The 27760-nt window shown below is 37.6% G+C and overlaps 1 protein-coding gene across 2 annotated transcripts in view; it reads left to right on the forward strand.

The window, feature by feature from the left end:
• LOC126236205 (uncharacterized) overlaps positions 1 to 27760 on the forward strand; it is a 104558-nt gene that overhangs the window by 17278 nt on the left and 59520 nt on the right. For both annotated transcript variants that reach the window (XM_049945318.1, XM_049945319.1), the window contains exons 3-7: positions 1325 to 1460; positions 1767 to 1981; positions 20270 to 20330; positions 21126 to 21254; positions 21366 to 21514. In XM_049945318.1, coding sequence (XP_049801275.1) covers positions 1325 to 1460; positions 1767 to 1981; positions 20270 to 20330; positions 21126 to 21254; positions 21366 to 21514 — 690 coding nt within the window. The remainder of the gene's footprint in view (positions 1 to 1324; positions 1461 to 1766; positions 1982 to 20269; positions 20331 to 21125; positions 21255 to 21365; positions 21515 to 27760) is intronic.

Raw genomic sequence — 27760 nt, forward strand, 5'->3', positions numbered from 1 at the left:
GTCATGCAAACATTTTGTGTGTGTGTGTGTGTGTGTGTGTGTGTGTGTGTGTGTGTGTGGTAAAATAGATCACTGAGAATGCTTATTTGAGTATTTACACAGTATTACTTTTACTACTTTGTGAATACAGTTTGTGATTACATGATCTGTTGTGTAGACCATGGTCTGGGCTGTGCTAAAGTGATAGGCCTAAGCTATTGTGAACTGGCAGAACCAATGAATGTGTTTTCACATGTCAGCTACACTACTCATGCAGCTTGATTTAAATTCTTTCATTTGTCGGAACAACTCTGATGTTTGTATGTCATCACATATCTTGTGCTGTGATTGGCCTATCGAAGTGAACCAAGGAGACACATGTTTGCAGAACTGAAGTACTGTATTTGGTGGTATTTGTATTTATTCTTGTATATTACGGAAATAAGTAATTTAATTGATGCACCACATTGAAGGTTTCTTCAAAATGTATCTTTTTTGTACAGTTTGTTGTGCAAAAGTGTCAGAAAGTGTGACACTGCTGATTAAAACTGTTACTGGAATGGAGTATGTCAGAAGGTATTTTCTTTTGACACCACATTGTAGTTCATTACATGGAAAATGAACTATCATGTTACAGTTATATATGAACTACAACTGACAGGAAAAATGAAGACAAAATCGAGTTTCAACATTCAGTGACGAACAGTTATGCAACTAGTAAACTGCTTTCCTCATGTTTATAACAGTTTTTGTAAGGGAAAATTTAAAATGTAGCAATATTTTTAAAAAATTCGCTGATTTCGTGTTGTTTTGCTAAAAACTATTCATTTTGTATTATTATTATTATTATTATTATTATTATTATTATTATTATTATTTTCATTACCATTTTCATGAAATTTTCCTGTCCTTAGCTACTGTATTTCTGTCCCTCACAATTTCCCCTGTGAGTTAAGTGGTGACCATTGTGCAAATGAACTGGTAATACCTCACAAAATTTTAGCTAATAAATTAGTTTCAGAGCTTTAAGATACTTTTCATAGGCTTTTCATCACATTTGACTTTCTGGAGTATTATCTTTAATGTGTTTGTTAATTTATTTACCAATAAAAAAACTGCAGTTTTAAAATCTTAAAATACATAACACTTAACATTTTTGTGGAAACAATACATGTGCACTTGTTTTTGTTATTACTGTTATTGTCAATATGCGATTCTCATTTTCAGTTTCCCTCTTTATAGTTTGTTCGTTTCAATAAATTTGTGCCAGAACTCATGTGCTATCAGTACCCTTTATAGTTACAGTTATTTCCACCAGTAAATGCTCCTTTCTTTTTTCTTCTAGTGCACCCTACCCTTATGTGTCATCAGTAAATGAAGTAAGAAACTCGAAGAAAGTAACAACTCCAGTTGGTAAGCTGAGACTCCTAATCCGTGTATGCCTAGTCAGGAAGTGCCTACATGTTCCTGTTGAACTTATTGTAAGTAAATTATATTAATAACTTTCTCTTGAGTCTACATTGATATAAAAGGGCTTCATTGATGACATTGGTTGTGATAATTTTGTGCTTGATTGTCAAAAGCAGGGTTTGAACACATGCATGGGAGACATTAGGCAAACATTTCATGAACTGTTGGTGAATTGTTGACTGTGGCAGCAATATCTCTGATAAATATATGCATTTCATTGAATGCACCTGTACAATTGTATTTTAATCATTGTCATACAGCTGTACATGAAGTTACTGTGATATAATGTGTACAAATGATTGTCTTCTGTTTATTAGGTTCGTCACCATGCAGCAGCAGGTGTGTACACCACTGGCTCAATTTTAAGTGATGAGATTCGAGGAGAAATCCTTCTATCAACATTGATGCCATGCAGTCTCCTTAATTTTAACCTTGATCTTGACAACAGTTCCTTTCTGGATCACACATGGGTGCTGCCATCCTGTATAACCACAGAGTTTGTGCCATGCAAAGCACTTGGGCTTACTTTAAAGTAAGTAATACTGTATTTCTGGATATTCTCATCCACAAATGGAACCAATATATGAGCTTTTAAAACATACATATTTGACAACAAAATTATTGGTGTCAGAAGTAGCAAATGGTGATAATGGGATTTTAAACTATAACCATCATTCTTATTATGTGGTACAAAGACAGCCTGTGTTTAAGGACTTACAAGATATAGGTTGCAAATAAAAGACATTCTTAAACAGGTTAAGTAGTTTGGAGACTGAATCAAGAATAGTGTCTGAGATAGAAGGGATATTTAGGAATCTAATACTCAGAGAAAGAATATCAGGGGGCAGTTAGTTCTATATCTACACAGTCTACAACATTTTCCCAATGGGCCCTTTGACCATGAAGGCCACTTACTTAAAGTACACAAAAAACACACATACGAGCATAAACTTACCCTTACCACAAACGGTAAAAATAACAAATATTCCTAGGCTACTCTGGTTGTACACTCTGCCTAAAATATGCAAAGATGCCATACCACTGAGACCAATTGTTAGTGCTATAAGCTCTTCTTCATATAGGCTGGTAAAGTATTGAACTAAATTATTGCTACCTATTGTCAGACGCTGTGACATCACATTAAGAAATCACACATGTTTATCAATCTCATAAGATAGAAGAGGATAGACCCAAGTTAATTCCTGGTCAGCTTCGATGTGGTCCCCCTTTTTATGAAGGTACCAGTGGAAGACACATTAAAACTGTCGGTAACTCGGTTCTCCCGGAAAAGTTTAAAATACATATTTCAGTATACCTCGACAATCAATTTGTTTTCCTACGATGGAAATTATGAAATAATTAATGGGGTAGCCACAGGTTCGCCACTGTCACCATCCATAGCTGTCTTTTTTCTTGGAGGATTTTGAAGAATAAGCATTGAATAGTGCTCTGTTATATCCATCCTGCTTCTTCAGAAATGTTGATGATACAATTGTAATCTTGCCGTATGGCTGTTAGACACTGCAGCAATTCATCAATCACATGAGTGGTGTACATCCAAACATAAGATTTACAGCGGAGGTTGAGAAGAATGTGAAGTGGCCTTCCTTATATGAGTTGGTCAGTTGAAAATCAGAAGCATGACTCTGCCGCTTTGTGTATATAAAACATATGCATACAGACCTGTATCTCATTGTGCATAGCTTTCACCATTCAGCTCAGAAGCGAACTGTGCTGAAAACACTAATACACAGAGCCAGTACTATAATGGACAAGGACCACCTCAGCTCAAAGATTAATCATCTGGTGATGGAGTTTGGAGGGAAAGGATATTCTGTTCATGATATTAAGACAAAGCTGTCAAGGAAACGAAGGGCTGACACTGTTCAACCAAACCATGAGGACCAACACACAGTGCAGCTTCTGTTCTATGGTGCAAAAATTAGTAAGATGGATAGAGTCCCAAAGAGGCAAGGAATCAGACCAGTCTGCAGCCACCCAAGAAAATAAAAGAAATGTCGCAAGCCATTAAAGATAATCTTGACCTGATAGTGCTATGGATTTTTAATATTCCTCACAAATGAGGCAAAAGGTACGTGGGCCGCTATATGGACTGCAGTCGACCATTGTGTTGAGCATCAGCAGTAGCTTAAAAACAGGAATCTCAAAAAATCAGTGGTGCCCGAGCACAGACTGTTAAATAAATACAAGATGTTGTTTGAACAAGTGAGTATTCTTGCTCTCACATCAGACTATTAGAACTCTGATGAAGGAAGCAGTTAAAATTAGACTGTTCGAAAATGACTTAATAGTGACACTGGCTATGTTCTAAGCAATGCATTGTTAATGAGACATACCCTCATTTTATAGACAGCTTTTCAGAACCAATCATTTTAACTTGGACCACCACTTTGCAGCTAGTTACTTATTTTTATTGTTTTTGTGATGAATGAAGAAATTTGGGTGTAAGTATTTTTCCTGTGTGCTACAATGACTTACAAGATAATGTAAGTGTGCTATTCTTGGCAGCCTTATGTGATTATGATCACTTTTTTTTTTTTTTTAAAATTGGGTATTCTGAAAAATTAAATATGAAATTGCTCCATTATACAGATCATCTGATGATGCATTTTAAGAATGCAAAACTGGTTGTGACTTTTCAGTGAAGGACTTTAACAATCTGAATGGAAGACTTCTTATTCAACACAGAATTTTGGTGGCAGTTGCCCTCATTTTAAAGTTACATGGAGGTATTACTTTTAATTGATGATAGTGTGTTTCACAATATGTGCCACATTTGGGAAACATCAATAGTTGTGTGTGTGTGTGTGTGTGTGTGTGGGTGTGGGTGTGGGTGTGGGTGGGTGGGCGGGTGGGTGGGTGGTTTTTCCCTGAGAGAGTACAAGGTCCAGAAAGCTAAGCAATTTATCATCCCATCTTCATACCCATCATAGTAATACCCCAGCATCACCATAGTATTGCTGCAATAGAGACAGTCTTGTTGTTCCAGCTGGTGTATATATGATGGCATCTAGATCACGATTTGTGTAGAGGTGCTGATCATTGCACGTGCAATTATTTTAAGTGGGGGGAAGTTTCTCCAAGTTTGAAATCTAAGTGCTGCACAATGTTGCAGTGTTATCTCAGAAACTTTGATCTGTGAGAGGATTTACCAGAAGGAACATCTGTATTGACTTTAAGCATACTGTGGAATTCCAGTGCAGCAAGTTGTACACATATGTTACTCAGCGTCACTTAGCTGTGAGCAGCCCCAGTCCAGCTAGAATGAGCTCAGCGTGGCGAGCAAAGTGGTTTCTATGCGGGAAAGGCTTTGAAAAAGTTCTGTGAGGGTGTATGAATGGAAGCAGTAATGTCCAGCAGAAGGTTAAGTGATGTCTTATTTACTGAGCTGGGGCAGAAAGTGCTTAGCAGTGCAGGTATGCTGAGGAGGCCTAAAATTTCTACCTATCTTTGGCACGAGGAGGAAAACTATACATACGCATATTGAGATTTTACAAAAACAGCTAAACTTAAGATTCAAAGTTCTCAACAGTGAGATGGAAATTCCACTCGGCTACACCACAGCTTGCAAAAATAGGAACTACATTATCTTTATCCTTTATCCATTATATAAAAGTAAAACTTGTGCAGCTTTCTTTTGTAAATGTCTAGTAATAAGTTATGGATATCATTTCTTGTGGTTTGCTCAGGATGGAGTTAGTGCTTTTGTAAATAGTAAATTAAACCACAAGAAATAATATTATGAAAATGAAAGTTGCTACTCATCACTGTGGCTTCAGTTGCCATAGACTGTGGTCATGTGTGTGTGAGTTGCGTTTGCATGAGAGTGGTTTTTTGTGTCTGTTGTCCATTTTTGATGACTGCCTTGCTGGCTGAAAGCATTATTTGTGACAACCTTTTGTTGTACCTATCTGCAACTCAGCACCTCCTCTATATGGTGTGTAGCAGTTTTCCTTTTCATAATATTATTTCTTGTGGTTTAATTTACTATTTACAAAAGCACTAACTCAGCAATTTTGAAAACTATTAATGTAACATTGTATAAGAAATGTTTGAATATTTACAAATTGTATAACAACAGGTTCATGTGCATTTTAGTGCACTTTATGTAAAGCATCATTTATGTAAATTGGCCAGTAGGCCCAAAATTGTAAATTTTATTTTGTGTTTAGATATGTCATTGATGATAACATTGCTAGAAGAGAGGCAGTAAAAGCAACAGCCAGTGGCAGACTAAATAACTTTGGGACTGGGGGAACACAAAGAATGGAAGGATTGGACAAGAGTTGTTGTTTGTGGCTGAAAAAAAAAAAAAAGAAAAAAACATTATCCTATGAGACCACAGAGTGCACACTTTATTCATGCTGGGAGAAGTTGGAGTGACGACTTCATGTGGAGACACTGTACACACAAGTTGGTCATATTATCTTCTGATAGGTAGACTTCCACATAATCAAAAGTGACAATTTTTAGATGTCAATGTTCGACTTAGTTTTTTTCATGAAGCATTTTATGAGGGTTGGAACTTAAATAGTGGCAACTGTTTATTCACATCGATACAAAAGAGTTACATGTTGCCACATGTTACTGTCCTTCAAAGTAATCACCAACATTGTGTAGCACCATTGACAGTGATGTGGAAGGCGTATTATACTGTTAGCAGAGCCTGTTCTGTTGATGGTGCGAATGGAGCGGTCTAAAGTTATGGTGATTCTCTTGTACGACTATGATATTGTTATCCTAATGCATTACATTCCTCCACTGCAGGCTGTCAGTGCACAGTATTACTGTTTGTTTTTGGAGCATCACCTGCAACCAGCTTTGCAAAAGAAGCAGCGACACTTTCTGTGCAACCCACCCATCATTTAGCACGACAATCCGGGTGTGCATACAGCACCTGCTGTGGCTGCTCTGTTCGGTCGATAGGACTGGGAAGTACTGTACCATCCACCATACTCCCTGGACTTAAGTCCTTGTGACTTTGATTTGATTCCGAAGATGAAGGAACCACTTTGTGGTATTCGCTTCAGAACTGTTCCAGAGATTCGACAGGCAGTAGACCTCTCCATTCGCACCATCAACAGAAAAGGCTCTGCTAATGGTATACTACGCCTTCCACATCGCTGGCAACGGGGTCCTACACAATGCTGGTGACTACTTTGAATGACAGTAACAGGTGCAAACATGTAACTCTTCTGTATCGGTTGTGAATAAATAGTTGCCACTATTTAAGTTCCAACCCTCGTATGTTGCAAATTATAAAGTTTTTGTCAGGTTTCATGACAAACAGAGTTATAGGTGTTTTAAATGAACTTCTTCATTTAATGTGAGTTTGGGAAGCACTGTCTGCCTGCTTGCTTTGCTATCTCAACCCTTTTTAACTGCAAGGGGACTAGTGCTTTTCAAAAATAAACACTTTATTTGAAACCACAAACTAAACCACAAACAAAATAAAAATTAAAAAAATATGTTCCCATATTTTTAATCCAAAAACATTATTTCAGATTCAGTTGTGAGCTTAAATTCCACACCCAGGTTATCAGGTCTTATAGCCCAGTCAACAAAGACCAGAAAATGTCAACGGGGAGAAAAAAAGTTTGTGTAGTCACAAATTTTTGTCAAGTAGTAGGGGGAGTTTAATGAAGAACATACTAAAAATCCTGGCCAGTGGAGTGTGAGTGTGGGGTGGGGTGGGTTTGTAAAGGTCACTTTCTTGGATTTTCTTTTTTGTTTCACTATCTTGAAAACTGTGGCTTCTAGTGAAAATGTTTCCCAGTACAAAATTAAACTACATTATATTTCTAACAAAAAGATTTTATTAATTTTTTGTCTAGCACTAATAATTTCTGTATTGCAAGGGATGAAAAAATCTCATATTACTAAATATAGTATTTTAATGATATATAATTTATATATATTGTTAAAAATGTGGGTTAAGAACAATTATTAAATGTTTGTACCACAGCTACATGCTGTAGAACTGTATTAACTCATTCAAGTTAGGCTACAGTGACTGCTGCACTCCCTACAGTCGTCGTAAACTTTTTTGACTTCTTTGTGTGGTTCCTGCTTATGAGAAGGATTCAAACAGATTACCATACATTTCAGAACTACTGTCACCATCAATTTCAGAACCAGATTCTACAAGCAGCCTCAGAATTTCTTCATCTGTCAAACTGTCCTCCACTCCATGACTAACTTTTACTATCAAGACAACTACAGAAGCATACGGCGACAACGAATGTGCAGGAACTGGTTATGCTTGTAATATGTTTTTCAAGTCACATAGTACTTTCTGGAAGCAGGAACATTCATTTAGCGGCTCTCCAAGGTACCAAAAGAACAAACAACTGTCTTCAAGCCAGAATGACTTGTGACACACTGTGCAGAAAAGCTTGAAAGTGTTTATTTTCCAGAAAGAGCATTAACACTACAATATGGATATGATTTGCTAATAATACATATGCAAGAAAAGCATGTAGACAGAATCTACATAAATCTCTGCACATTGTTCTACACTGCAACTGGGGAAATTATTAGTCATCCTGTAAGGAAGTTGTCGCGTCCTTCCAGGAAAAGTGACTTCCTTCACCCAAGCACTGATCACATTTTTCAGTTTACAGACAGGCTATATCTTCCCAGTATTTTCTGTCCAGTTCTCTTGTGTAAGTAAAACCACTTTCATGGAGCTTGTGTTCATATAGTGGGGTTATTTTCAGTTTAAGTAAGAACTTACTTGCAGTTGTCAAGTGAACTTAATGTAAAATACATTCCAATAAACAGTGACTGAAAAGTGCTTAATTTGCAAGTGCAGTGTTGTCAGTGACCTATGTAGTGTTGGTGGGAAAGGTATTGGATTGATGCAGTGGCTTCTTGCTGCTGTTTGTCATTGACAGCATGTTGAAAAGCCATGTAACCTTGTTATAGTCACTTGATGCTGAATTAATCAATGATCAGAAAGATACTGCAATTTTCTCACTGTCAATTGTTTTACAGATAGACTGCATAAATCTCTTCCACTCAGAAATAGCCAGTACTTGTGGAGTGGGCTGAACTTGTGGAGCAATTTACCACATATCCACAGTATATCTTGCAAAGTGGGTGTCAATATGTATGATGGAATAGGACTGATCACATTTAAATCTAGAAGAGTAATCTGCTATAATGCATTGCTTGACATGTATTGAAATATCTGAAGCTCCATGACACCTAGGCTACCTACTTCTGTTACTGAGGGAGCCAATTTAAGAATCTGGGCCTCTTCTGATGTTGGGAGAGCTGAGGCTGGGATGATGCATTTAGTACTCTCAAACAGCGGAAAGTATTCTAGCCATTGATAGTGAAGATGATGAAGTCAGTATTGTCAAATATGTATTGACAGCATGTTACACTTGGGACAGATTCTTCAATTTGGTAGACAGTTGACTTCTTCAGCCATTGAACTTTTTTTTACATAATAGCTCATTCAACAACTGCAAATAAATACTCACTTAATGAACTGAAAACAACTGCACTATATAAACATGAGATCGATGAAGTTACCTTTGTCTACTCACAGCAGACAACTGGACAGGAAAAGCTAGGGAGGTATACTCTCCGTAAACTGAAAATTGAGCAGCACTCATGGTGGGGAAAGTACAGCTGCCATATAGCATGACTCAGAATTAATTTCCCTGTAGCAGTGTGGATAAGTGCACAGAGATGAACTACTATTCTGTCCATATGCATTTTTTGCATTAATATTATAGTAATTCAATTTGTATTCCAGGTAGTGTAAATGATCTTTTTGGGAAATAAACACCCCCCGAGCATGCCTGTACACTGTGTCGCCAGTGATTCATAAGGGGAGCTGCAGAAGAGTTGGTATAACTTTCTGAAATACCCTGATTTGCTTTCTATGACATAATGTGGTAGAGAGAATGGGAAGTTACCTACTCACTCTTCATTTAGACCTTTGAATGAGGGAAAGGCATAACCACAACACAACAACATACCATCCCTCACGCTTTTAACCTCCACCCTGTTACACCCCCAGAACACAATTTATCCCTTAATATGATTGTGCTGCACTTAGATGTCATACAAACATTTAATATTTGCTCTTGACCACATTATTTAACAATATACATTAATTTAGAACACTATTTTTAGTAATCTGCTATTTTTCCACCCCTTGCACCACAGGACCTATTAGTTCCAGAGAAAAGAATAAGAGGACTGTTTTTGGAGAAAATTTAATTAAGTTTAATTTTGTGCCAAAGAAAATTTGTGCTGGAAGCCACATTTTTCAAGACAGTTAAGAAAAATCTAAAAAATTGTCTTTAAATGCCCCCAATGCCCCTAACTCACACCCCACCAGGCAGGGTTTTTAGTGTTATTCTTTACACTCCCTCCTATTACTGTACAAAAATTTGTGACTGCACAAGCCTTTTACCCAACATTACCTTCATTGAGTGGTCTAACAAATGAACTCATAATTTGTTTCAAACAATGGAAAATCCAGGATGGAATATAACAAGATTATGAAAAGGAATGTGGCCACTCGCCATATAGCAGAGATGCTGAGTTGCAGGTAGCACAACAAAAAGACATTTACAAATAAAGCTTTCAGCCCGTAAGGCCTTCATCAAAAATAGACAACAGACACAAGTTCGTGCGCGCATGCTCACATGCACACACACACGCGCGCACACACACACACACACACACACACACCATGACTGCAGTCTAAGGCAACTGTAGTCAACTGTGAGCAGCTGCACCAGTGCATGATGGGCATGGTGCCTGGGTAGGGTAAGGAGAAGGCTGGAGTGGGAAGGGGGGGGGGGGGGACAGTAGGATAGGGTAGAGGTGGTGGACAGTGCAGTGCTGCTGGGGAGCATGCAGGGACAAGGTGGAGAGGGTAGGGCAGATATGTGCAGTCAGGAGGCTAGACAGAGGGCAGGTGGGAGGTGGGGAGAGGGGGTAGTTGAAAAGAAGAGAAGCAAAAAGGCTGGGTGTGATGGTGGAATGAGGGCTGTATAGTGCTGGAACGGGAACAGGGAGGCTGGATGGGTGAAGACAATGACTAACGAAGGTTGAGACCGAGAGGGTTAAGGGAACATAGTATATATCGCAGGAAAAGTTCCCACATATGCGATTCAGAAAAGCTGGTGTTGGAGGGAAGGGTCCATAGGGCAGAGGCTGTGAAGCAGTCATTGAAATGAATGAGGTCACATTTGGCAGTGTGTTCAGTAACCAGGTGGTCCACTTGTTTCTTGGCCACAGTTTGTCAGTGGCCATTCATGCGAACAGACAGCTTGTTGGTTGTCATGCCCACATAGTGCACAGTGGTTGCAGCTTAGCTTGTTGATCACATGACTTGTTTCACAGGTAGCCCTGCCTTTAATGGGTTAGATGATGTTTGTGATCGGACTGGAGCAGGTGGTGGTGGGAGGATGTACGGGGCACATCTTGCATCTTTGTCTATTACAGGGGTATGAGCTATGAACCATGAGATAAGGGGTTGGAAGCAAGGGTTGTGTAGGGATGTATGAGTATACTGTGTAGGCTGAATACCACTGTGGGAGGACTGGTAAGGATAGTGGGCAGGACATTTCTCATTTCAGGGCATGATGAGAGGTAGTCGAAACCTTGGAGGAGAATGTAATTCAGTTGCTCCAGTCCTGGGTGGTACTGAGTTACGAGGAAAGTACTCCTCTGTAGCCGAATGGTGTGACTTTGGGAGATGGTGGGAGACTGGAAAGATAAGGTGCAGGAGATTTGTTTTTGCACAAGGTGGAGAGGATAATTACGGCCTGTCAAGACAAGGATAATTACAGTCAGTGAAGGCTTCAGTGAGACCCTCGGTATATTTCGAGAGGGACAGCTCGTCACTGCAGATGCAATGACCACAGGTGGCATGGCTATATCGAAGGGACTTCTTGGTATGGAACGGGTGGCAGCTGTTGAAGTGGAGGTACTGCTGGTGGTTAGTAGGTTTGATATGGACAGAGGTACTGATGTAGCCATCTTTGAGCTGGAGGTCAACATCTAGTAAGGTGGCTTGTTGTGTTGAGTGGGATCAGGTGAAGCAAATGGGGGAGAAGTTGTTGAGGTTCTGGGGGAATGTGGATAGGGCGTCCTCACCCTCAATCCAGATTGCAAAGATGTCATCAGTGAATCTGAACAAGGATTTTGTTTGTTAAACAGAGGGTGTTTAAAAGGCCACAAGAGACATTAGTAGAAAAATCTGAAATACAGTGTGTAGGAGCCAAGTAATCATTCAGTTCGGTGCAAAAGCACACTGTCTGTGGGAGCAATAGCAAATTTGATAATTTCTGGACTCACATTAACAATGTCTCTTAGACTCATGATACCTGTTAGTACCAAGAGGAGATTGTTGAAATGTGAACAGTGGAGCAGGAACCTTTCTTTGTTGTCAAAATATGCCAACACTATTTAGCAGATGATGGTCGTTTATACGATTTAACACCAGCCAGGCTTGACAAGTCAGTTACACCTGCTTGTGATCATCACGTCACGAATGCAAGAGAAGGAGAGAGACAACATGACAACACAATGTACATGAAATAAACACTCATCAGAAAACTGTTATGTATTGAATACTTTTGGAATGGAATGACATGTATCCAATAAAGTCATACTCCTGTATCTTGATCAGCTTTATCTAGAATCTGAAACAATGGCTCTCCTGATTTCCATGTGGGTATTTATGCTGCGTGATGCCAAGTATCACTTCTGTTTGGTGTGTGAACCTATTCTAGTATACATATTATTCATAATAAGTTTCATCAGTAAATTGTTACTTCCCATTGTACCATGATTGTTTTGGCCTATAACTGGAAACTGATCACATTTTTCCTTGAATGAGTCATTTAACTTCATACTTCAAGATACTCATTTTTTTAGCTAAATGTTAATTTTATTTTACTCTGACTTTGTGATTTAGATGTTCCAGATATTTATAAAAATAATGTCTAATATATTATCATATTCATTAATTTTTGAAATTATAAGAATTAGTAGGTTTCTGCCATGGCTCAGGTGGGTGGTGAAGAGATGCCCAAGAAAAAAATTCATCGCACTCTCTGATGTACCAGCTAATAGTGTCATTCTGCCACACCTGTCTGTAGCTTGTGTCTTGTCTTGGGTAAAAATTTTAGCAGTGATTCTAATTTCAGTTTGTATGTGGCATTAATTATTGGTGGCATAAAGCAAACATGACAAGTATTAAAACTATCAGCGCACACTCCGCTGTAGAGTGAAAATTTCATTTTATGACAAGTATTGCTTGAAGAAGTGACAGCAATAGTTTCCAGAGTATAGAAATTGTTCTAAGGAAAGACTGTGGCCTAATGTGACATTTGGCAGTTATCAAGAAACAAAATGGCTGGATCACATGGCATGAGACAGAGACAGAGAGCACACTGGTGGCACCACAAAGTATTATCCATTTATATTTCCACAGAACACACCATGCATCTGCCGTGTTACTTGCACACAACTATGTGACAAGATGAAAATGTCTTGACCTTGTGGTAGCACATATTAATAAGGGCTTATAAAGAGCCAGATGCTTCATTTTCAACAATTAAGGACCTGGTAATTGAATTAAAACATGCCATACTCTTGAAAATTACCCATGTGAAGCATTCACAAAGCTGCTGTAGTGGATGGAAATATAGCACTAAACTGTTGGCAATTAAAGACATTTGAAATAACCAAGTCAACAGAAATATCTCAAGAAAGGGTATAGAACACTATTAGAACAATTATATATACATCTATACTCTGCTAACACTGTCAAGTGCATCACAGAGGGTACGCCCCATTGTAACAGTTATTTCTTTCCCATTTATGTATGGAGCACAAGTAGAATGATTATTTGAATGTCTCTGTGCATGCAGTAATTATTCTAATCTTATCCTCATGATCCCTGTGTGAGCAATACATAGAGGATTGTAATGTTCCCAGAGTCATCATTTAAAGGTCATTCTTGAAACTTCGTTAATAGACTTTCTTGTTCTTGGAATAAAAAGAACTTTATGGCAGATTAAAACTGTATGCCGGACTGAGACTCGAACTCGCAGGCAAGTGCTCTACTATCTGAGCTACCCAAGTATGACTCACGACCCACCATCACAGAATAGAGTCTTCCAGTTCAGTTCCTTCATTATCTCTGTGATACTCTCCCACTGATCAAAGAAATCTGTGACCATTGGTGCTGCCCTTCTCTGTATGCATTCATCATCCCCTGTTAGTCCTATTTGGTCTGAATTCCACACTTCTGAGCAGTATTCTAGAATCAGTCGACAAGTGATGTGTGAACAATGTCATTTACAGACTGATTGCACTTCCCCAGTATTCTGTCAATAAACCAAAGTCTACAACCGGCTTTACCCATGACTGAGCCTATGTGATAATTCCATTTCATATCCGTACAAGGTGCTACACCCTGATATTTGTATGAGTTGGCCAATTCCAACAGTGACTCATTGATATTGTAGTCATAGGATACATTTTTTGCGATGTGCACAGTTTTACGTTTCTGAACATTTAAAGCAAGTTGCCAATCTTTGCACCACTTTGAATCCTTATCAAGAGCTGACTGAATATTTATGCAGATTCTTTCAGACAGTACATCATTATAAATAACTGCATCATCTGCAAACAGCCTGATTTTACTATTAATGTCGTCTGCAAGGTCATTTATACTCAACGTGAACAGCAAGCATCCCAACACATTTATTTCCCTGGTGCACACCTTAAGTTACCTGATGATGACTCTCCATCCAAGGTAACATGCTGTGTCCTCTCTATCAAAAAGCCCTCAATCCAGCTACAAATTTCGCTTAATACCCTGTATGATTGTACTCTTGACAATAAGTGTAAGTATGGTACTGAGTCAAATGCTTTTTTGAAATCAAGAAATACTAAATCTACATGACTGCCTTGATCCAAAGCTTTCAGCATGTCATGTGATGATAATACTAGTTGAGTTTCACGTAATTGATGCTTTCGGAATCCATGCTGGTTGGCATTGAGGAAGTCATTCTCTTCAAGTTATTATGTTTGAGCTCTAATATGTTCTAAGTTTCTACAACAAATTTATGTCAAGGATAATTTTGTGGATTACTCCTACTATTCTTCTTACAGACAGGTGTGACCTGTGCTTTTTTGCAAGAACTGGGCACATTTTTTTGTTCAAAAGATCTACAATAGATTATAGTTAGAAGAGGGGAAAATTTAGTATGGAATCTGACAGGGATTCCATCAGGTCCTGGAGCTTTGTTCAGTTTCAACAATTTCAGCTGTTTTTCAACTCTACTGATACTAATACTTATTTCATTCATCTTTTCAGTGGTGCGAGGATTAAATTGGAGCAGTTCTCGTGGGTTTTACTTTGTAAAGGAACATTTGAAAATGGAGTTAACCATTTCAGCTTTTGCTTTGCTACCCTACATTTCAGTTCCTGTCTCATTTGCTAGGGACTGGACACTTAACTCTGATGCCACTAACAGCCTTTACATACAATAAAACTTTTTTTTGGGTTTTGTGAAATATCATTTGACAATATTCTGCTTTGGTAGTCATTGAAAGCATCACACATTACTCTCTTGACAGCCAAACACATTTCATTTAACGTCTATCTATAGCCGTACGCTTTGTTTTACAACCACTATCCAGTAGTCTCTGTTTCTTTAGCAATTTCTTTACGATGACTGTATACTGTGGAGGTTTGTTCCCATTTTGAACTGCTCTACTGGGTACATATCTATCCAGTGCATGGTCAGCTTAAACTCGAGCCATGGCTGCTCTACGTGCTCATGTCCTGTGCTGAAAGTTTCAAATTCATCTTGAGATTTTTTATCTAGTTTACCGAACATATATGTCTCTGTGCAAGAGCTTAAACTTTATTTTCTCCTGGCGTATAAAATGTTCAGACAACTTCAGCTGTGCAGCCTTGTGATGTCTTCAACAACTGCTGTTATTTGGACAGGTAAACACCCCAAAACAATGTACGAAAAAATATTATCAAAGGAAATTTAAACTTTTGGGATCCACGGCTGTGCCGATGAAAAACCATAGTACAGCATATTCAGAAAGACACCTCACACATAGAAACACTTGCATATGCAGAAAGGCAACTCACAAGTACATACACATGCATACGCAGAAAAGCAGAACCCCCCTCCCCGTGCGCGTGCACGCACACACACACACACACACACACACACACACACACACACACATATTACATCACATCACATCACATCACATAAATATCTAGTGCCACCATACAACCAAAGGTGAACAATGACAGAAAATATTGGTAGTGAATATTAATTACCAATAAGTGAGAAAGTGTCATTCTGTTGTTTGAAACAGCAAGATTCCAAGAAGATTTTGAGCAAAAGCCTCCGTCTCTATTGTGATATTACATCTCAGCTTTCTCTGATCGATCTCAAGGAGGAAGCATTGGATAACGCTGCTTAATTCATGCTATGGCAAGTTTTGAACTTTGCACCAATGTCTAAGTATTTACCAGTTGTTAGTTCTGTCAACCAAGCTGTTTTTAAACTACCTCCAGTTGCTGCCAAGCATGTTAGATCCATGCTAGGAAAATGTTTGAACTTTGCATCAACATCCAGCCATTTACCAGTTGTTAAGTTATGTCAAACAAGCTTTTTTCAAATTACCTTCAGACACTGTCAAGCAGGTTGGGAAAGAAGCATATCATGTATTGACTGAGAAACATTCACCCAAGCAAAATATTGCAGCAGCTGAGTGGGTTGTTTTGAAGTCTCTCAAGATGAATATTGATTTTTTTGTATCTTACCTGTGTATGAGGGCAATGCTAGTGTTGTGTGGGGCAAGTGGGATTATGTTCAAAAGATGCAGTGTGTACTGTCTGATTCAGAATATTGCAGACTCAGTGCTGACATGGCAAAAAGTGTTGAGAGCTAGACTAACAACATCCTGAAGAAAAGATTAATTATTGCAAGAGTCTATCAGGAATCTTAACTCTTGTAGTGTTTCCCCTAGATTATATGGCGTTCCAAAGATCCGTAAGGAAGCAATTTCTTTTAGGCCTTTTGCCAATAACATTGGTGCTCTGGCATACCAGGTAATAAGGTACCTTCCTGCTCTGATGAGTCCACTAGTAGGTCAGTGTGCACTTCACCTTACAAACTCGGCAGATTTCTTACACTGACTAGAGGAATTATGTTTGAATAACTGAGATGTTTTAGTGATTTTGATGTGGATCCGCCGTTAATCTTGTTCCAGTATCTGATTCATTACAGTTTATTGTGGTTAGGTTTGATGTTGAATTAACTGAGCAATTACGACATCTGTTGTGTTCATTATGGTTAGTTGTTCCTAGGTTTGATGTGGAATTAACTGAGCGATTATGACATGTTGTGTGTCCACTTACTTTTATTCAATGACCAGTTCTATGAACAGATAGGTGAAGTTGCGATGGAAAGTCCTTTGTCACCTATCGTTGCCAGTCTGTATGGAAGATTTTGAGGAATGTGCTGTGGAGTTGGTGGCACGTAACCTGCATGCTTTTTTAGATATGTAGATGACACTTTTTTTTATAGCATCTGAATTCAATCTAGCCTAATATTTGCTTCACACTGGAGGTGAAAAAGCATGGCTACCCTTTCTTGATATGTTGATCAAGAAGAACATAGATGATACTTAGGTACTTGGCATTTATAGTGTAATGGTCAGGGTGGGGAGATGTTCATCTGGTTGAAGTTGGCACAACTGCTCTCCCACCTGGACTTTGTAGGTTTGATGGACAGGCAGGACTGCAGGAATTGTAAAAGGTGAAGGCTGCCACAGCAAGATAGATGGATTTCAGGAAAACTCTTTATTTTTCATCAAGCTAAAGCTGATACAGGTGTGCTCACTCAGCCAGTGGGCACAGTCTGGCATTGACACACCAAGTCTTCACGTTGGTATAAGAGCAGTGACCACCCTTGAAGGTCACGCATGCTGCTGTGAGGCAACATATTGACGTAGTACTGAGTAGTGGCGGTGGCCAGTTGAAGCTAGCGTAGCATTCTTGCAGCCCAGAGTGAATGTACACAACATAGCCAACAGCAGCTAGGCAAAGTTTTCACTGAATTACATGGGTAACCTGACATTGTCAAATCTCGGACCCTGAGAAACATAGCTGGATGCTGGCTAGAGCAGGCCAATTGACTTACACAAGTCTGTTGCACTCTGTTGCCAAACTGTTCACTGACTCCTTCGCTGCTCTTCACTAAGTATTGGTGCTAGTAGGCCTTCAACCCTGCATATTTGTACCATTCTTGCACTGAATTGTTCTGCTGCCTGGTGGCGGTGGAATGCACTGGTGATTGATGCAATGCTGTGTCAATGAGTCGTTACTGGAGTCTTGTGATATGTTGACATAAAGTGTGGGGTGGTTTACAGGACTGCTGTGTTGTCATCTGTATGCCTTCAGGATATTAATTGGATCACAGTCTCCTGAAATTCCTTTACATTGTGGTACTCTGTCCACACACTGATCTGTATCTTCAGGATGGTTGTTACTATCTGGTTCAGTATAAAGGGATACTTCGTACCTTGATTTACAGAGCCCACATCATCTTCAACCCTTGAAGTTCTCCATCTGACTTGGGCCACCTCAGAAGCTACTTTTACCTGAATAGCTATAATGAAAGATAGCTCAGACACAGGTTGCACTATTGACCTTCTGATTATCAGATGGAGGATGAAAATAACTTGATGGCACCTATGTCTACAGCCTTTTGAACTTACACAATTTCCATCAGGATTGATTATATTATTTTAAAACGTGATAAGAAGTGGGCTTTCTGGGCACCATCTAAGATTAGGGGCATTTTAGGGTCTGTAAAGCATGGTGTTGGTTTGCGTAAGGTGGGAGTCTATTGTATTCTTTGTGTGTGTGACATGTCATACATTAGTCAGATCATCAGGACTGTGGAGGACCAGTGTGCAGAGCATAAGTGCTACACTCACTTACAAAAGCTTTGCAAATTTGTTGCTGCAGAACATAGTCTTGTTCTTGTCATATATAACAACAAAGAGGTTCAGGTGTACATTTCCAGCTGTTCCTATAGCTAAGGAAGCATTTGAAATTAAATTGGCACATGCCCTTATAGATAAGGATTTGCCTAAATTTTGCTTGGAATCCTGCTCTCTACCTGGTCAAGCAACAGAGGACAGAGTTAATGCTGTTCACTCCCCTGTTGATAATTAATATCCACTATCAATAACTGCTGACATTAACCATCATTAGTTGTTTGAGTACATACACCAAATAGCTGATTACAATAATTAATCTTTATTTACGACAGACTGTGTTTTGGCGTAATCACCATTTTTAAGTACATCTAGATTGATGTGACATCCATATTGTGTCATTAGTGGACTGTTTTGTAACTGTCACTGCTTCATTAAGATTGTAAATGGTGTCAGGATGTTGAAATAAATGTTAGTTATGACATGACAGCAGTTTGCCAGTTCCACTCTTACGACACTATATGTTTAGTTGTGTGGTGGCTCTAGTGTGTGTGTGTGTGTGTGTGTGTGTGTGTGTGTGTGTGTGTGTGTGTGTGTGTGTGCATGTGCGTGTGTGTGTGTGTGTGCATGTGCGTGTGTGTGAGAGAGAGAGAGAGAGAGAGAGAGAGAGAGAGAGAGGGAGGGGTGGTGTGGATGTGTGCGTTTGAGCATTCGTGTCTTTCTGTATGTGCCACATTATGGTTCTTGGTTGGCATAGTCCCACCTACCAGGGTTTTTAATTTCCCTGCACAGCACTCTCTTGTTGCATTTGTGCCTTGAAACTGACAGGGTGTTCATCTGTCAAAACATCAGCAGTTGTCAAAGACATCATCTGGCTGCATTCCCATAAGTTTTTTGCTATTTGCTGTGTCCTCTCTGAAAGAAAATGCAAAAGTGAATTTCTCAGCAGTGATGGGCTGATGTAAAAAGTATCATACTGGTTTTGTATGCAAATGTATCACTGTGGGTGAGATATACATCCACAGCTTCATACCAGAAATGAAACAGCAATCAAAGGACTGAGTGATAGCCAGTAGCTATATACTGAAAGTGTTGAAGTCTATTTTATCTATTTGAATGGTTGTGGACACGAAGAAAGATGAAATTTTTTTTGCGAGTCGGTATTGAGAAAAGTTAGAGAGCCAGCATTTGAGGCTGACTGCAGAATGATTCTACTGCTGCCAATGTACTTTTCTGAGAACCATGAAGACTGGTGAGAGAAATAAGGGTCATATGGAGCCATATAGGCAGGTTTTTCACTTGCTCTGTTTGTGAGTGAAGTAGGAAAGGAAGTGACTGATAGTGGTACAAGATATACTCCACCACGTGGTGGTTTGTGGAATATGTATGTAGATATTCGCCTTGTTGATAGCTGAAATATTTTTTGAGTCCAGTGAAGAAATTATGGCAGTCTAGATGAATATTTCACAAAATCTTCAGAATCATGATACTTCAGGGATGAAATCTACTCAGTGAGGGTAAGTATGGTAACAACTATATTGATCTAAAAGGAACCTATGTGAAAAAAGAAATTTTTTACAAAAAAGAGTATTTTTCACCACACCAGGACACTTCCAGCTTCCTCCAGTCTGGAATTTTCACCAGTGTATGCTGTTTATGTCATTCATTCAATGAAGAAATTTAACTGAAAGTGATTAACTGTGCATTAATTTTTGAGATGCAGTATACTGTATTTACAGGCATGAATTGAAATGTAATCTGAAATTATTTTCAGCTTTGTTGGTGGAAGAGCACTCATTATGCATGTGAAGGAGGGCAGTGTCTCAGCAGAAAATGTAAGTATCTTGTCTGTAGTTTTTTTGTAACTGATTTTTAAAAAAATATTTGGATATGTAGCACAGTGCTTGGGCACTGGACTATTAGGAACATGTTTGGTTAATACTTTTATTTGGTTCAGTAACAAGTTTGATCTCCTACTGTGTAAAGATATATTTATCATGAAAGTCATAAATGGAAAAGATGTTTGCTGTTCCATGTCAACAGTGATCAAAACAATAATACATACATATCCAATATTTTTGTGACAGAATTTTTAACATTACTGAATTTTCTTAAAATCTATAAATGAGAAAGATACTGAAAAGCAACCTCATGTTCTTATAAAATATGGGAAAACAAATATAGTAGAGACAAAGCAAATATTTTATAGCATATAGTAAATGAAAATATGGATTTTTCTAATCTTAATGTGTTGTTGCATAACCTAATTCTTTCCTAATTCATTTACACACCAGCTGAAGCAAATGGTGTAGTGGCAACTGAAGAAATGGCATTCATATCTTAGTGTTTAAATGCTCCACTGTATCATCATACTGTTTCAATATTTTAGTTTTATTTTACATTTTAATTCTAAATCCCAGAAAATAAAGATAAAAAGGATTTTTTTTTTTACTTTACACAGGAAAGTGAATCCTTTGAAACCACTGTATTAAGAATTGTTATACCGTATTCCATTTAAATTATTGTTTTGTAACATGAAACATTATTTCAGTACATATACAACATGACTTAGGAACAGCTAATAAATAATTCTGGTAAGCAGGTTTTTCATAAAAAGAGATCATTTCTAGGGCTTGATCAAGACTGGAGACATTTTGGATGAGTTAAATGGAGTGCATGTCACAAAATCTACAAGGAAAAAACTTGCTAGTATAATGAGAAAGAGCACAGCTAAACCAATCACTGTCAGAATTATCAAAGTAAGTGTGCTCTCAACATGTAACTAGACAATACTTTTGAAGCACCAGGATTTGTAGCTGTACTTCTATATTATGTCTTAATGTATGAATTGTTTTGCTTTCAATTTGTAGGCTTTCCTACATGAACCTGACATAATATATCCTCCAATTCTCACCTTGCTACTTCAGGCCCATCTTGATCCAAATGAGTTGGTACGGCTGCATAAGGAAAATGCATTAGGTCAGTCCTTGACAAAACAAGTTTCGCAAGATGCTCCAAGGTAGGGAAATAAATTATCAATCATACAAGATTCATTTTCTTAAGTATTGCAGATATGACTTCTGTACAGCTTTTTTTGAAGTGTAAGCAAAAAGTGAGAAATTGGAATTGAGTGTTACATGCATAAAACATGATTTAATGATAAATTCCTATTTCAAAACACTGTCAATTAATTAACAGTAAAATATGGTCACACATCTTACTCCAGCAATCCAACCATAACGCAAAAGTGAATTCTTCACCAGATACCTTTTTCTTATAAAGTAGCAAGGCTTTCGAGGAGGTGAGGAGGCGTTGCCACTCTTTCTGCAGTTTAAGTGAACTTACCCACAAAGACAAATAACACAACCATTCACAGCCATGTTGACACTCAAATTAAATGCCAATTACATAACAAAATGAAAAGGCAAAAATGCTTAATGTTGCTGTGTAATTTTGAAACTGTGAGGAAAAATGTTTAGTATGATTTATTTTGAGGCAGTAACAGTTTTCTAGCCTTTGGTGTGATGAATTTTCGATTCAAAAGGGATGTTATTGTAGACACTGAAGTCACAGTGATGTATGGAAACTGGTGTACCCTTACAGTGATTTTTGAGAAGTACTGTGATACAAGTGGAAAAAATAATCAATCCTTGTATGCAATATTCTACTCTTGTCAGTTACTAGATTCAGATATATTATCATAACACTAAAAGTGATCTATAACATTTAAAAGGAGAGCTTGAGCTGTTGTATTGGAGACTTCTTTGTTTGGAGCCAAAACAAAACTAGCTATTAGGTGATGTCAAACCCCAGAACCGGAAATGAGAAATCTAGGTGCCACGGAAAAACCAAGAAATGTTTCACCAAAAAACTTCAATTATGAGCAAAGATAAATCTAAATAACATGGGAAAAAAAACAGCGAAATGCAGTTCGTAATATGCAAATGTAAAATGAAGAAAACCAATAGGAGAGAAGAACTGTGATTACTTTAAAAAAAAAAAAAAAAAAACAGGGTGGAAATTAAGCAAAAATAGAAAAAGATGTGAATCTTGAACTATTTGAAACATGATTAAAGAATGTTATAACTATTACAGAAAAGTTGGTGCTGAACTTGATGAGACAATGTGCAGGAGTTCCTTGTACATCATATAAAATCCTGGAATGAATTTTAAAATTTTGCCGGTGACTTTAATTTTCAGACACAGTACACCCATAAACTGATCATGAATCATTTCCTTGTTGCTGGTATGCAAATACAATGTAAAGAAAACAGAGGTATTTTTGTCAGTGTAGAACAAGCCATCTGTTATAACTTTCCTAATTCCAGTTATGTTGGTAATTGTAAAAGTCATAAAACAAATTTGATGTGCTGGATTCAGTACCTCCTGTTAATGGATATAAATTAAAGAGAATGTATAGGAATTGCTTACCAGGAAAAGATGGCATATTAGATAAACTGTATTACCTCATTCTCACACTGAGAATAATAAAAAGAAATGAGGAAAAGAAGAAGAAGATGATGAAGAAAAGGAACACCAACTGCTGATTACTTGCTCAGTTTTCAGAACAGGTTTTTAATGCCTATAAAGGGTTTATCCTCTGTTTTTCAGGAGTTAAAACTCAAAGGATACACATATGTTATGTCTTCAAAATGTAATCAGGATAGACTTTTCTTTCCAAAGTAAGAGGACTGGGAGATACTACATGAACTCTTTGCCTACCACCATCTTTGAAAGAATCAGTACTTTGATTTTGAGGTGTAATGTGAGTGAAGTAATATCTAATGGCACATGCAAGAATGAGAAAGGAATTGACACATTAAGTGCTGATATTTTGTCAGAAACTTGAGATACAACTGTAGAACCATCATCTTGTGAGTAGCAAGACACATCGTATTTAACAGAAAGCGTAGAAATTGAGCACGAGAACAAGGGAATTGAAGAATAATTTCAGAAGTGGATGTCATTTTTAAGTATTGCACCAAATACGAAGAGGAAAATGTTACAGAGCTGAAAGAAAATGTTGAGTTGTTGGGGATGATAACAGGTTATGTTGTTTATTGAGTTAATTGTAAGCACCCAGAGTTGTTACGTGTAAGGTATAACCAAACTGAACATATAATTTTTCAGGAAAGAACTGGTCTCAAACAGTCATTGAAAACCTTCAGTGATGTCAACGTGTGACAAAGCAAGGTGGGATATTTTTACTTCCCCTCTTGTTTTGCTGTCTGCCTCCTTGAATTCATTTTTTAAATTTCTGACTAATTACCATTAACATACATGAGTATATTCTGCATTTTCATAAAAGAGAAAGGTTGGCCCTCAGTTTTAAAGAATATAGCACCAGATCTAATTTTGTGCTTAGTTTTATGTATGTAATTGAGTTTCTAATTTATTTTGACTATTCCTAGTTAGTATCTTTTGTTATAGGGTGAAATCAGTAATTGTTTCACAACTTAAAATTCTATTATTGACTTATAAAGAAATATAAATTGTGTACTAATTATAAACATGTGGAGGAACAACTAATAGTATTCTTAAAGAATCTATTTGGCTCTATTTGAAAACATGTTAGCATAGCCAGCCCTTAATTAATTCCAAAATAATTAACAGTTTTGTCAAAAGTATTGTGTGCATAACAGTATCTGTTAATTTCATCATTTAAACAAATAATTTGGCCTAATGCTTGTAGTAGAAGAAACTGTTAAAAAGACAGAATTTTTCAATGTATTTAGTTAATTTAATGAGTTAAGTTTTAATTGTAATTTCTGTAAATTAAACTTCGAACAATGTGTAGTTTCAGTGCCTGTTAATGTGCTGATATATAAAGGCCCAATTTTTGCTCCTGAGTCAGTCAGTCCATGGGCAAGTTTCAGACAAGAAACCTGTGTTGGTTAAAATGACACAAATGCATCAACACTTAACTGTGAAATAAGTGTAACAATATTAGGCCATGTGTTAAAGCAATGTCAGTGTCTGTTCCACATGTACCTTTTTATTCTTCAAGAACTGTGAACTGAGTGGTTAGGCTTTTACTGCTCGTAGGTGTTCAACAGTAAACTATTGTAGCAGTTTGTGAATGTTTGCCTGTAACCTGTTAATGAGGCTTATCAAAAGTTAAACAATAGTTAACTGGCCTTATAACTATGTAGTAATGGGGTCGTTGTAAACAGTGGAAGTAAAGAACTGTGAAACGAAACTGTACACCTGTTGGCTACATCATTTAAAGTAGTCAGTGTTGAAATTTCACCCCCCCCCCCCCCCCCCCCATTTTTCAGCCAATCACAATGCAGTACATCGACACCGAGGACAATCAATGATGAAATAAAGGAGGCAAATGTCACAAACTGAATGGTTTATGGAATTTGTTTTGAAAATGGAAAGATAATTTGAACTTCTTCTTCTTCTTCTTCGTTTCACCCAACTTTGGGGTACGTTGAATCAATCACTTCTGTGTGTTCTGTGCCTTTCTTTTCGCCCAGTACTGCTTCATTCTTTCTGATCTTGCTTTTCTTTCCTCATCAGAGATGACAATCGTTCTTTTCTTCCTATTTTGGAGCTGGAATCCCTCTTTTCTGTCTTTGCTTATCATTTTTGCGGTCCTGTCTGTGAGCATTTTTTCTGTGATGTGTAGTTCTCTTAAGTCTTTCTCTGTTTGGATAAACCAATTTGGTTTGGATTTTTTATTCCTGAAGTAGTCAAACATTCTTTTTGTAAGTCTATTTGGGTTCATTCTGAGAATGTGCCCATAAAACTCAATTCTTCTTTTCCTCATTGTATCCGAAAGTTTTTCTGTGGTTTTGTAGAGTGTTTCATTTTTGGTATGAATTAGTTTGTCGTTATGAAATTTGGGGCCTAAAATTTTTCTCAATATTTTTCTTTCTTTGATCTCTAGCCTTTCAATTGGGCCATGGTTAGTGATAGATAATGTCTCAGCTGCATATAGTGCTTCTGGTTTAATGACAGTGTTGTAATGTTTTATTTTTGAATTCCATGAGAGGGACTTTTTATTATAAGTATTTTTAGTAAGCTGAAAGGCTAGTTCAACTTTGTTTCTTCTTAATTCTATTGCTTTTTTCTCAAGGGCGTTCCAGCTAATCCATTCACCAAGATATTTGAATTCTTTAACAATTTCGATCTTTTGGTCTCTTACTTTAAGATATTTCATTGGCTTTTTTATATTTGTGATTATTTTGGTTTTTTCAAAAGAAATTTTAAGGCCTATTTTCTCTGCTTGTTTCTGTAATTCGAGGATCTGTTCTTTGGCTTCTTCCCATGTTTCAGCTAGTAGGGCCATATCATCTGCAAATGCTAGGCAATTAACCTTGATGCCTTTGTTTTTTGTTCCTAGTCGGATTCCACTATTGATTTTCTTGTTCCATTCTCTTACTATTTTTTCTAGGGCACAGTTAAATAACAATGGAGAGAGTCCATCACCTTGTCGTACTCCAGTTTTTATCTCAAATAGGTCTGAGAGTTCTCCCATAAATTTAATTTTGGAGTATGTGTTGGTGATGGTTTCTCTAATTAGGTTTGTAGTTTTATTGTCTAGGTTCAATTCTTTTAATATGGAGATTAGAGATTCCCTGTCTATGGAGTCGTACGCCTTTTGAAAGTCAATGAATGTGATGACATACGCTTTTGCTCTCGATTTTTGGTAGGCCATAAGATTTTTGAGGTTTAGAATTTGTTCTGGGCAGGATCTTCCCTTTCTGAAGCCTGCCTGGTATTCTCCAAGTTGACAATCTAGCTGGGTGGGGTTCTGCTCTGTTCAAAAGGACTTTAGACAGTATTTTGTATGTTACGTCAAGGAGCGAAATCCCTCTGTAATTGTTGGGGTCTGTTCTGGATCCCCTCTTATGAATTGGGTGAATGAGGGCCATCTTCCATTCATCCGGAATTCTTTCTGTTTTCCATATTTCTTCAAATATGTTTTGGAGAGATTCTATGGCATTTCTATTGACATTTTTCCACAGTTCAGCTGTAATTTGGTTCTCTCCCGAAGCCTTATAGTTTTTGAGATTCAAAATGATTGATTGTAGTTCCTCGACGGTGGGTGGTTCTGAGTTAGGACTTGTTGAAGTTGAGTTGCTGAAATCCATTTTTTCAATTGGTTCTTTACAGTTGAGAAGGTTTCTGAAATATTCCCTCAAAATTTTGCAATTATCCCTGTTGTTGTGTGCAATATTACCATTTTTATCTTGTAATTGGAGTGTTGGTGGGCTGTACTTGGTTATTTTTTGTTTAAAAGTTCTGTAAAAGCTCCTAGTCTTGTTTTTGTTGAAGTCTTCGTTGATCTGCAAAAGGAGTTGATCTTCTTGTGCTTTTTTAATTCTTTTGAGGTTTTTACTCACTAGTTTTCTTACACTCAGGAAATTTTGCCTATTATATTCATTTTTCTGAGATAATTTGAACTATTCCACAGTAATTTCATTGATAGTAACACAAAAGCTTTTGTAGGATTAAATGACATTGTGGATATGAAACATCCTTGAATGGAGAACCTAGTTGTCATGTGTTTTGTACGGGACCCACACTTTCATCACAATGATAGTTATCAGTGAGAAAGAAAATGCCAAATAACTGAACTGAGATTGAATAAAGACTAAATGTGAGAAAATGAAGAAAGTTGCAACATAATTTCTCACAATAAGAAATAGAAAACCTGTTAACATAGTTAAAATCTGGAATGTCCCAAACGAAAACATGATTTATATTACAAATATAAATATAACATATGTAACATTAAAATATTATTGTTTTGAGTTTAGAATGTCATAGGAATTTATCCGTGCTTTGGACCTATGTGCTCTAAGGCTGTGAGAGCCTTTTCCTTCAGCGAGAAAGTAGTGCCCTCTGAGTTGATGAAAGATGTTGACGTCCTTCAGAGGCTACACAGAAACATTTCACCCACCGTACAAAAAATAATCCAGATAAATTTTAGAAAAAAATCTGTTATATAATTGTCCGACAAGAAATGTGAAGTACTCGGAAGTGGAAGAGGAAATGAAATGAAAATTCATGGGTTGAGAGGATATGTGATGGTATTTCAGTGATTACAAAACTGAGTCAAATTTACAAAGAACTTGGCAGTATGATCCCATTTTCAATATGATGTCACGTCCCCTTTGTCCTAGATGCAGGCACTGATATGGTTGGTAAGGGTCTGATAAAGCCACTGTATCGTCTCCAGGGGCAGTTCGGCCCACAACTATTGTAAATGGTCCTTGATATTCCTGTCTCTGGGACAGAGTTGGCATCCATG

The sequence above is a fragment of the Schistocerca nitens genome, chromosome 2 (genome assembly GCF_023898315.1).
Source record: "Schistocerca nitens isolate TAMUIC-IGC-003100 chromosome 2, iqSchNite1.1, whole genome shotgun sequence".
In the NCBI taxonomy this organism is placed as follows: domain Eukaryota; kingdom Metazoa; phylum Arthropoda; class Insecta; order Orthoptera; family Acrididae; genus Schistocerca; species Schistocerca nitens.